Genomic DNA, 12,668 nt, shown 5'->3' with positions numbered 1-12,668 from the left:
CCTTGGAGGTGGGGTTGGAGTTCACAGCCTAGCAGTTTGCAGTCCTGGTCTACCAAAGCTAGCATTGTTGCAGGACTGCTAGGTAAGTGCATAATGGAATGAAAACATGCAGATAAATGAACAAGTGACTGCCTTGCATATGTTCTGCACAGGCATGTGGTTTTAGGAATGATGTCAAAGAGCTGGCACCCTGACGAAATGGGTGATTGTGATCACTGGAGACAACCACCTTGCCAGATCATAGCAAATGCCTGCTGAGGCAATCAGACAAGGCACACCTTGCCCCAGGAAGGCATGCAGCTACGAGATGGATGAATTGTTGTTCACATTCCAGAGCCTGAGGTCTTCCTTGCAAAGGGTAGAAAATCTGGACCCACCTTTCTTGTTGATACAGAGCATAGACACTGCACTGTCCATCAGGACCAGAACCACTTGCTTTTTTTTTTTTTTTTTTTTTTTTTTTGAGAGAGAGAGAATGGAAGGCTAGGCAGGCCAGACAACACACTGTGAACTCCCTGAAGTTGATTTATAGAGTGTTATCATGACTCAATCAACAATGTTATGTGCTGAGATCACCCAGGTGGGCTCCTGACCCCAGGTCAAAGGTAGTAGGGCCACTGAGAGGGATGGAGCCCACAAAAGGGAACACTGATGCAGGATTCTCTCACTATGTAAATGACAACAATATGTGTTCTAGGACCCTGACCACACAGTCCATGCCCCATGAGTTGGGGATACAGATATAGGCCAGCACACCTACAGGGGCCAGAGACTGATCCATACAAGCTGGACTAAATAAGTGCAAGCCAACATGCAGCACAACAATCTTAAATTCATGTGAACAATGGTGAGAATGAAAGCTGCATGTACAAGATTGGATCCACTGTGTCTTGACACCACGCCTCAGGGATGAAGGCTCTGGCCTACGCTGAGCTGAAGACTGAACCAATCAACTACAGGTTGCACCTCTCTCATCCAGCACCATCGAGACCTGATCCATCCTGAACAAGGGAATTTGCCAGAGGAAGGGGGGTTCCCTGCCCGCCCCTCCCCAACCTCCAGCCCTAGCAGCCCCCTTACTTGCTGCTGGCCCCAACCCTGCCCGGCTGAGGCCCCAGCTGCTGGCTATTCGGAGGCTTATTCTAGCCCCAGCTGGGTTGCCAAGGAGCCAGCACAAGCCGTGGCCTGGGAGACAATTCCAGCCCCAGCTCAGGAGCTGGCACCAGGGACTCAAGCCTCTGGCCTCCCCTCCACAGGGCCGCCAACCGCCCACCCTTTTCACAGCAGCATTCAAGCTGGGGCTCTCTGATGCAGTTGTATACATGGTCCTGCCAGACCACAGATGCTGCTGGACGAGAGAATTCCAGTTTTGAGATGTAGAACCTGTATATGCATTTTACAGGAATTAAGGTAATTTTCTCTCATTTTTAAACACCCCCAGGTCACAACAGGTGGAGCAAACCAGACTGAGAAGCTGCCTCACTTGACCGTGGGACAAGCCCTTTGTCAGGCAGTCATTAAGGTATGGACAAATTTGCATCCCTCAGTGTCTAGTGTTACCATGCATTTTGTAAATACTCTTGGGGATGATGAGAGACTGAAGTGCAATGCCATTAACTGAAAATGGAGGTGACCCAAAACAAAAACTGAGAAAACACCTGTGCCCTGGGAAAACTGAAATATGCATTCTTCAAGTTGAGGACAACGTACTAGTCTCCTGAATCCAGGGAGGGAATAATGGAGCCCAGAAAGACCATGTGAAACTTTAATTTCTTAAAAGATTTGCTGAGGCAGTGCAGATCCAGAACGTGTCTTTGGAGTTAGAAAATAACATGAGTAAAATCCTTTCCCTTTCAAGTCTGGAAGGCCCTCCCAGGCATAAGAAGTTCTTGATGTCTTGAAGGAGGAACTGCTCATAAGTGGGAAGGGCACAGAGAAAGAGAGTGGAAGGGAGGGACAGCCATGAACTGCTGCATGTAGCTGGAAGATATTACATCCAGCACCCAATGGTCTGAGGTCAGATGCAATCAGGGCCATCAGAAGGCGCACAGGCAATTGAGGAAAGAGTGGCGGGGGGTGTGATTCTGGGAAGTGACTAGGGCCCCTCAGAACACCTGCCTCTGGAAAAACTAGACTAGCATGAGTAACAAGAAAAAGAAGAATGATGACATTTAAACTGTCTATCTCTCTTCTAATAGAGAAGCTGGCTTAGGGCAGTGTTGCACAACCTGTGGCCCATGGAACAGGAAACTGGAAACATGCCCACTGGAAGCTGCAAGGGGCCATACCTGTGGGCACTCACCACAAGCAATCTGTTGCACAGCACACCAGTGGCTTACCCTTTAGAACTGCAGGCTGCCCCCCACTGCCCTTGGAGCTCAGTGGTGGAGAACAGAATGGGATTCTGACCTCTTGAGAGATGCACTGAGCGTGTGTAGCCAGACAAAATCCCCCCACTACAGACCAGCTTTTGCCTCCCCTCTAAGGTGCCTCAGAGCACATAGGGCATTGAACAGCAGTTAAACAGCACAGTCTTTGATGTCTCTTACTGAGGCTCAGATGTGCTGGCTCATCGTGACCCTGAGAAACAGAACACACAGATAGAGGGCTAGCAGGCTAACTGTCAATAAGGGGGGCCTCAGGAAATTACCCCAGCTGACATTGATGGATTTGATACGCCCACACAGCCATCCCACAAGAGAAATCTCCACCCTTGTAAAAGAATGTCCTGTACTCCCAAATTCTTTATCTCCTGTCTTACAAGTGCAAATAAAGTAAGAATTGCCCTTGTAAAAACTGGCGTCACAAAAGACAGACCAGTACGATCTGGCACCATAGATAAGAAAGAGAATACGTGACCCAGAGGGTATAAAGATGGGCCCAGCAGCACTCTGACTCTGAGTGCATTCCCACCAACTACCTGCTGGTCGGGTCAGGTGATTGCCTCCCGAGGTCCGCAACTGGGGACGCCCAACCTCGTATTCGTCTTTCTGCGGAATTGAGTGACTGATCCCGGCGTGGCTACGCACATATCGAGAGACGCAAGGAGGGTAAGATACACCCACATTAAGGTCTCCTTTTTGGTGTACACAGTGTAGCCAGACAAAGTCTCCCCCTTACAAGCCAGCTTGCTCGCTGCCCGCCCCCACTGAGGAGCACACAGGGCATGGAAATGACTGCTGACAGCACAGTCTTTGATGCCCTCATTGAGGCCCAGATATGCTAGCTTATCATGACCATGAGAAGCAGAAAGTACAGCTAGAAGGCTAACAGGCCAGACTGTCAACATGAGGGGGGGGACCCTCAGAAATCACCCCAGCTGGCATTGATCAATATGATGCACACACACAATCACCCAGAAGGGGACATGCCCCGCCCGCACAAAAGAATGTCCTGTACTCCTAAATTGTTTATCTCTTGTCTTACAAGTGCAAACTAAGTAGAAAGGCCCTTGTAACAAACTGGCGTCACAAAGACAGACCAGTATGATCTGGCACCATAGACAAGAAAGAGAATACATAACCCAAAAGGGGTATAAAAGATGGGTCCAGCAGAACTCTAACTTTGAGTGCATTCCACCAACTTCCTGCTGGTCGGGTCAGGTGATTGCCTTCCGAGGTCCACTACTGGGGACGCCCAACCTCGTATTCGTCTTTCCGCGGAATTGAGTGACCGATCCGGCTTGGCTACACTGGTATCGAGAGACACAGAGAGGGTAAGATACACCCATGCTAGGTCTCTGACTTTTTTTGTGCACAGCTAAAGAATTAGAGCTCTGTAACTAGATGTCATTGTGCCAAGATATCATTGTGTTAGATGATAACTGATATCTTTGTATTGGATTGTAACGTAACTTGTTAACACCTGTACTTTGCTAGCATATAAGAAGTAAACAATAGCCTTTTGTAACCGCACGCTTATAACTGTAGCTTAAATAAACTTGTAACTAGTTAAGCTCTGAGCCTAACCATTTTGTTAACCCTTTTGTCACTGCAACACAGCCGGCACAACAAAAAGAACTTTAACCATTTGGTTACTACAGCCTGGCCGTGGGTGAGTGTGCTAGGAGCTGCCTGCTCTAACAGTAAAAAACTGGGTTGTTTAGGACCCAGGGGAGTACCTCACCGCACATTACCTGGCCGCCAGCTAACACACAGATAAAGAATTAAAGCTCTGTAACTAGATGATGTTGTATTAAGATATCATTGTGTTAAATGGTAACAGATCTTTGTATTGGATTGTAACGTAACCTGTCAACACCTGTACTCTGTTAGCATATAAGAAGTAGACAATAGCCTTTTGTAACCGCACACTTATAACTGTAGCTTAAATAAACTTGTAACTAGTTAAGATCTAAGCCTGACTGCTCTTAATCTCTGTCACTGTAACACAGCCGGCACAATAAAAAGAACTTTAACCATTTGGTTACCACAGCCTGGCCATAGGTGAGAGTGCTAGAAGCTCCCTGCTCCAGCAGTAAAAAACTGGGTTGTTTAGGACCCAGGGGAATCCGTCAGCCTGGCTTGTCACTGCCCACAGTGATGAGCTCCCTGCTCTCGCAGTTAAAGACTCGGATGGTAACAAGGGCAGCGGATGGTAACATCACTGCACATTACCCGGCCACTGGCTAACAGCGTGGCACAGGAGTATTTAAGGACATGGAGATGTGCATTGGTCAACTCTGAAAAGAGCCCTAAATCCCTCAAACAGGGAACTCTGAATGATAGTTTGCATCTCCTGGGACAGCCAAGAGGACTATAAGCAGGAGCTTCACCTCCTAACCACCACAGAGGTGACTGCCTAGCTTGGCCACAGAGTCTGTAGCACCCCAAGCCATACGGATGGCACCTGTTTTGCCCTCTTCCACCAAAGTGGCGAACACCTAGGCTCAATCCTATGGGACCCACTCTTTGAAGCTGCTGATGGAATCCCACAGATTGAAGATGTATGGGGCAAGAAGGGCATGATGGTTAGACACACAAATTGCAGGCTATCGGAGGGGTAGCCGTGTTAGTCTGGATCTGTAACAGCAATGAAGGGTCCTGTGGCACCTTATAGACTAACAGAAAAGTTTTGAGCATGAGCTTTCATGAGCACAGACTTACTTCATCGGATGCTGGATGAAATTGCAGGCTGGTTGTCAGATTTTCCTGCCAATCAATTTTTTTTTTTTTGGTGTTCCACTTGCCTGGTCCTGCCTATGCCTGTCATTGACAGCAGGCACAAATAGATACCCTCCTGGAGGACGGGTGTTCAGGAACTGAAACATAATACAGGACAGGGCTTCTTTTTTACCCTGTTGGAAGCATGCACAATAGAAAAATGGACTAAATTCACAGTTATAACAACTCGAGAGATTTTACAGTCATATGGCTAGCTCTCTGAAAATACCCACTCAATGTACAGAAGCAGGCAAAAAGCAAACAATGTTCGCAATCATGAAGAAAGGACTCGAGAATAAGAACAGAATATTGTATTTCCTCTATATAAATGCATGGTACACACATATCTTCAATATTTCATGCAGCTGTGGCTGACTCATCTCAAAAAATATCTTAGAAATGGAAAAAGTTCATGAAAGGGCAACAAAAATTATTAGGGTACGGAAAGGCTGCTGTATTAGGAGAAATTAATAAGACTGGGACTTTTCAGCTTGGAAAAGAGACAAGAAGGGGGGATATGATAGAGGTCTATAAAATTATGACTGTTATGGAAACCATGAAGAAACACAAGAATTAGGGGGTCACCAAATGAAATTAATAGCAGGCTTAAAACCAACAAAAGCAAGCATTTCTTCACACTACCCACAGACCACCTGTGGAACTCCTTGCAAGAGGACGTTGTGAAGTCCAAGACTATAACAAGGGTTAAAAAAGAGCCAGATAAATTCATGGTGGATAGGTCCATCAGTGATTGATAGGCAGAAATGTTGTCCTTCACTTATGTTTGCAAGCAGCAGGGAATGCGAGACAGGGGTGGAGTACCTGAAGAGTTTCTGTTCTACTCATTCCCTCTGGAGTACCTGGCATTGGCAAATGTTGGAAGATGGGATACTGGGCTAAATGGACCCTTGGTCTGACACAGTATGGCCATTCTTATATTCTTATTTACCAGTAATGCCTCTCTGCCACATACCTTGGATAAACAGAACAATCGCTAAATAAAAATATAAATGGACAAAAATCAGATATCAAGAATGGTAGCATACAGAAACCAGAAGGAGTACACTTCAATCTCTCTTTCTAAGAGCACTGGACCTCTACTTGATATCTAGCACCCTTCTTTTTATGCACACACGTTTATGACCGTCTCTGCAATTTCAACACTATACATCTAGAGAAGCGTGTTTTTCCCCACAAAAACTTATGCCCAAATAAATCAGTTAGTCTTTACGGTGCCACACGACTTCTCATTGTTTTTGCAGACATAGACTAACATCTATTTCTGTGATATTTGTCTCCATTAACACTGAGGCCAGGACAAGATATAACTGGTTTAAATTGCACAAAGGGAGATTTAAGTTGGCCATCAGGAAAATCTTCTTTACTATAAGTGAAGTTAAGTACTAGAACAAATTGCATAAGCAGGCTATGGAATCAAAGTCATTGCAGTTTTTCAGAGCAAGTTAGACAAAGACCTACCAGGGATGGTCTAATTAATACTTAATCCTGCCTCAATAGAGAGGAATGGATGAAGTAAGGTGATCATCCGTCCCATATTAGGCGGGACAGTCCTGTATTAAGTGGGACGGTCCTGTATTTGGGATGCCAAAAAGACATCCCAACTTTTTCCCCACTGACACTTCACCAGGGCCACAAGGGAGGGCAGGCAGTTGCCACTTTCCCAGGGAGCGCTGGCAGCTGTCACCTCCTTTCCGGCTCCCTGGGGCTTGGTGGAGCTGGGAGGAGCTGCCCCCCACCCCCCCCCGCCCTGCCAATCTCCCAGTCCCATATTTAGGACAGGGAGACATGGTCGCCCTAGGACGAAATGACATATGAAGGTCCCTTCCAGTCCTATATGTCTAGGATTTTACGATGCACCAGTAAACCCTGAACATGATGAGAAGAATGCTGGCCATTGACTCAGATCAGTAGCCACAGGGACTTCATTGTAAATCCCACATATTATAATCAAGACGTATTGCTAAACATTGCATGATTCCAATTGGCAAAAACATTATCAGTTCTACCCTCTGCTTTTGAAATAAAGGTCATCATATGGAGCTCTCACAGCAACGTTTGCCAAAATAAAACACTTTTCTCCAAGCAGAAGAGAAGTTTGTAACTAGGTTTAGAAGATTTTTCTCAGCAAATGACAGCAAAGGTCAAGTTCACTGTACACACAAAAACCAACAGAAATATTTTCGTCTATAGTAACGAAATTTATAGATATGCAAAGAAAGAAAAATCGAGCTTCTGAATTTAAGAGTTTAATCCAGGGATATTTGCTTCATATATTTTTCACTAGTAATGCAGGTAATTTGGCGGGGGAGTTCCAACAATGATATAGCTTTAACTTTTTGAATCTCTAGGTTTACTGCCATAAATAACTACTGTCTGACCCCCATAGTATCTAATCCCTGCTACTATTTCCATTACTGTGAAAGTTTGAAATACATGAAAATTTACAGTTAGGCTTAAAAATAAACTAATATTATCCATTACATTTATAAAAACTAAAAATCACATTTTGCCAAGCCAACATGCAACTTACCATCACTGAGGTCTTGCAGAAGGTTTTCTTGACAGGAGAAGTCTAGCTTCACTTTAATGTTTACATTAAATGTTGCAATCTTCCCTGGTTTAAGGGGAAACTGGGAAAGTGTGTCTTCTAGGTTCCAACTCAGAAACTCACCATACAGTTTTTCTATATTAAAAATTAAAATATTTATAAGTATATACATAATAAAAACAGTACATTTTAAATTTAAAACAAACTAATATATGTTTTATACCATGTACAGATTATTTCTTTTCATTTCCTTTTAAATGTGTGAAAATATTTGGTCTTAAAGCATAAAAAAATTAAATTAATGCAGACAGACTTAAGCAGAACTGATGACGACACCAAATGAAAGAGAAATGCATTTACCCAGAAAACCAAAATATTAAATAAAAATAATTGGATGTTGGCCATCAACTTACAAGAACCACAAAATGTACTTTTCCCTCTGTAAAGTGGCACCTGCAAGTCGACTAAAGTAATCTTCAAGTACTAGTGAATCTCAGTGTCCCCAACAAGGAAATATCATGGACACCACCTTGTTTCCTCATGAAAATGATAAAACCAACCCCAAAGCTAAATCACGCACTATTTCAGAGTGTCTGCAATTTGGGAATGATAGGGGCTTGGTTGTTTTGGCTTCTCAAATTTGAAATATTTTCACAATAAGCAAAAAGGGTGTTTTTGTAAGTAGTTTGTGTGGTTTTTTTCATCTAAAGTCAAGTTAATGAATAACAGGTTTAAAACTAACAAAAGGAAGATTTTCTTCATGTAGCACATGGTCTAGACCTTGGAACTCCTTGCCAGAGGATGTTGTGAAGACCAGGACTTCAAGAAGTCTCAAAAAAGAACTACATAAATTCATAGGTTCATCAATGGCTATAAGCCAGGATGGGTAGGAATGGTGCCCCTAGACTGCATTAATCAGAAGTGGATGACAGGAGAGGGATTACTCTATGATTACCTGTTCCATTCACTTCCTCTGGGCATCTGGCATTCGTCACTGTTGGAAGACAGGATACTGGGACAGATGGCTCTTTGGTCTGACCCAGTATGGCCATTCATGGCTATGTCTTCATTAGCCCCACTGCCCCCCTTTTGAAAGGGGAATGCTAATGAGACACTTCGGGAGATGCTAATGAGGTGCTGCAATGAATATGCAGCACCTCAATAGCGTAACGGTGGCCACAGCACTTCGAAAGTGTCACTTTTGATCACACGCGGTTCGTCTACACAGGTTCCTTTTCAAAAGGGGGGAGGGACAGCTCAGTGGATTGAGGTTGTGACTTCAATCCTTGAGGAGGCCACTTAGGGACTGGGGCAAATAGATGTCAGTGATGGTGCTTGGTCCTGCCAAGAGGGCAGGGGACTGGACTTGATGACCTTCCAAGGTTCCTTCCAGTTCTGGGGCGGGGGGGAGAGAGAGAGAGAGAGTGTGTGTGTGGACAAACTGCGCACAATTGAAAGCGGCACTAAGTACCATGGCCATCATTATTTAATTATTAATTATTAATATTAATTGCAGCACCTGATTAGCATCCCCCTTTAAAAGGGGGGTGGGGCTAGTGTAGACATAGCCCATATGTTCTTAGTAAAATGTGTACAAAATGTGAAAGGAGGTTCCTGATCATGTTTTTGACAGGATACAGTTGGAGATTCATTTCAAGAGTTGATGTTTACATATAGTTTGTCCTCTGGAATTTTCCATTGTGGATACAAAGAGTTGGGATGTCGTTTTCATTCTTTCTATACGGAATGCAAGCGCTCTCCAGACATCCAGAGTGTGAAGAGAAGCTTCACTGCAATTGGCATGCAGCTTAAGAAAGAACACCAGTAAGTAGAGGGACAAGTAGAGGTAGAGATGGAGGAAGGAGACCTTGAACATAAATCTGCCTTGTGGACACTCCATTACCTTGTCCTTGGAAAAATATATAAATAGGGAGTTCACCATAAGGGCATACATCTCTCCCGCCCCCTTGCTAATTTGATTGCCACTAAAGAGAAAAATTTCGTAAGTAAGTGCAGCATTGAGCACAAAGAGAGGCTCATACGATTTGCCCTTGAGACTATTGAGAACAAGGCTGAGGTCCCAAAAGGCTGTGGAATAAGTATTCTGTATCTTTCAGAAAGTGTTTTATTAGAGGAGGGACCAACACAGAGACATATTAATTTTTCATCTGTGTCTGTCCGTCCATCTGGGCAAGGTTCTACTGTGTTCCCCCTCTTGCACTGTACCGGTTCCAGCTCCAACCAGCCAGTGCAGGACCCAGCCCAGGCTCCTGATGGAGCACCACCGCACCATGCCAGCTTCTCCCCCACCCAATGCAGGGCCCGACCCAGTCTCCTGACAGACCCCTCTGCCCCTGCGCCATGCCAGCCCCAGCTCCTCCCCTGGGCAGCATCAGGCCCAGCTCATACACTTTGGATGTATATTGGAACAGGTTTCTGTCTAGAATTTTCTTTCGGCCCTACTTCCACTTGCAAGCAGAGCTGCAACAGGGCCCCCAGTTAGAGTGAAAAGTGGTAATGGATGATAGGTGCACTCTGAGTGACTGGATGAAAAGCTCCAATTATTTTAATATTAGAATGTGTTTGATTATTGTGGATAGTGCTGTAGATTGTGGGCTAACTTTTAAAGATTGCTGGGTCCAGGTCTCATTCAACCACTTGTGAGAATCTTCTGCACAGGTTGTCCAAAGTAACATTCTGGCTTCCCAGTATGCAGGTTACTATGCGATCTATGTTGTCTGAGATGTACCTTTCCCATAAGTGAATTCCTTCTGCACAGAAAAGGTACAATTTGGAGAATATATTCCTAGGATTTTCAAAGTTGCACAGGAATTCTTTGGGAGAGTACAAGGTCGTGCTGTGGATTCAGCAAACTGTTTTTAATCTTCAAAAGGTAAGTCCTCGTCTGTTGGCTGAACTTCTTTCAGGGAACCCAGACGCTCTCTGCCTAACTATAGATGTGGCAATGAAGCAGGCTACCATGCGAGCAGAATACAAGAAAGCCTACAAGTACATTCTGTCAATGAGGGAGCCCTCTCTCATGTTAGCTTTGTATTCCTCCTCTGTCTGCAAGAAGATATTAAATAAAGATTGTGCAATTGGCCAGCAACACAGAATCATTTGTTAGGTGAAAGTGGAGTGTTGCGGCCTTCCCTCCAAAAAGGTGCATGTGCTTCCAACATCTATCCCAGGAATATTCCTAGCTAGATACTGCTTTCCTATGTGATTAACTGTCTCCATCAACAATGAGTCAGGGTTAAAGTGGGTGAACAGAAACTCAACTCCGTAAGATGGGACATTGTACTTCTTGTCTGATATTTTACAAGTAGGAGGAGCTATAGCTGGAGTCTTCCAGACAGTCTTTGCTGAGTCCATGAGGAACGGAATAGGCAGCATGACCCTGGTTGTAGCAGATGCATGGAGAATATTCTGCACATCCAGCCGCTCTCATAGGAAAATGTTGAGGGAGTCAGACTCTTGTGTAAATAATTCTTGGAAAGATTTTGAAGTAATCATCTAATGTAGGGTGGGAGAAGGCATTACTGTTTCATCAGAGGACAAATGTGCACAGGCACGATGATGTCACCCTTTGGTGGCTCTTCATCTTCAACTTCTGCTTATACCTCAAAAGTTTCTGGAGAGGCTGGTGCAGAAAGTAAATGTTATTTGAGATCTTGCTGTTCTGCACCAGGATGGTCTGGAGGGCTGCATGTCTGTCTCTGTTACAGCACCCGGGGTCACAGTATGGTCAGTTTGGTGAGAGGGCCCGGGGTGGGTGGCAGGGCACCATTGTGGAGGTTGCCCCATTATGAGCTGCTGTCATGAGGGCCCAGGTTTGGCTGAGTAATGGCTAGGGAGCACATTCCTTTCCTCACTTCCTCCTCATCACTGGAGAGAGGAAGGACAGAGCCATCAGGAGTATGAGTAAGGCATGGCCCTGGTCTGGTGAGGGTCCCATTACTACCAAAGAGGGGTGTTCCTGGAGCAGATATAACAAAGAGGTCTGACTGGCTGGCAAACTGCTGTGGCACGGGTATGCTTGGTGCTAACACGAGGCATTCTTTTGTTTGCAGTCACTGTGATTGCTGCCTATGTGGTGTGCCTGTGCGGTAGATTGCTGTGATACATGGATGCAACAAGCGATGCCCCTGTGCTGCTCAGTGCCAAGATAGCAGGCTTAACTTTGTTAAGTCTGACTGCTTTAGAGCTAAACAGCAGGGGGCCTTCTGCTGCTGGACATCCAAAATGCCTCTGCGTCCTTGGCTCTGGGTGCTGACAATACTGGGGCAGATTTGGCATTCAGGTACTGCCTTTTCTGAGGTGATTCTCACTGAGGCAAGGAGCAAGATAGCTTTTTTCAGTTCTGTGGGACAGGGCCATTTGCTGCTGTTTTTAGAAGAGGATCCCATGTACAACGTTGCTGCTAGTGAGTGCTGGTAGCGAGGGGCCCCGTGCTCCAAGTTTGAGACAGGACAAAGAGATTTCTCCGACATTATTTTTAACTCAAGATCTCTTCCTTTTCTTTTCCTTCCCATCAACTTTCTGCAGGACACTCCTCAAAGTTAGGCAACCAAAGAAAGGACACAATCACTCTCTTACTCTGGCATGTCTCACTGATCAACAAGTTGTACAAGGCGATGTGAATTCCCTGTTTCCTTAAAGGCAATGCCAATCTAAGGTATTGGGTAAATACTCTGGAAGCTGTGGAAAGGCCAAAAGGCAGCACCATATATTGACACTGGTTGGGTTCCACTGTGAATCTTAAGTACCTCCTGTTTGCCAAGTGGAGAACTATGTAGAAGCAGACAGTGTAGAAGCTGAAGCTCCCACCAGTTAACCGTAAATCTATAAGCCTCATCCATTTAGCCCTTAACATCTCTATGATACACTAAGTGACGGAGGCAACGCAGCTGTCCTTTTACAACAGCAAAAATGTC

At 45.0% G+C, this 12,668-nt stretch overlaps 1 protein-coding gene across 2 annotated transcripts in view; it reads right to left on the bottom strand.

Annotated features, from left to right (window-relative positions):
* The window catches only part of TRAPPC9 (trafficking protein particle complex subunit 9), a 719,778-nt gene that overhangs the window by 571,182 nt on the left and 135,928 nt on the right, over positions 1-12,668 (bottom strand). For both annotated transcript variants that reach the window (XM_074986617.1, XM_074986618.1), the window contains one exon: positions 7,714-7,866. In XM_074986617.1, the coding sequence (XP_074842718.1) occupies positions 7,714-7,866 (153 nt within the window). The remainder of the gene's footprint in view (positions 1-7,713; positions 7,867-12,668) is intronic.

The sequence above is a fragment of the Carettochelys insculpta genome, chromosome 2, assembly GCF_033958435.1.
Source record: "Carettochelys insculpta isolate YL-2023 chromosome 2, ASM3395843v1, whole genome shotgun sequence".
Classification (NCBI taxonomy): Eukaryota; Metazoa; Chordata; order Testudines; family Carettochelyidae; genus Carettochelys; species Carettochelys insculpta.
The sequence above is the reverse complement of the archived record's forward strand: the minus strand, read 5'-3'. Positions and strand labels throughout refer to the sequence as shown.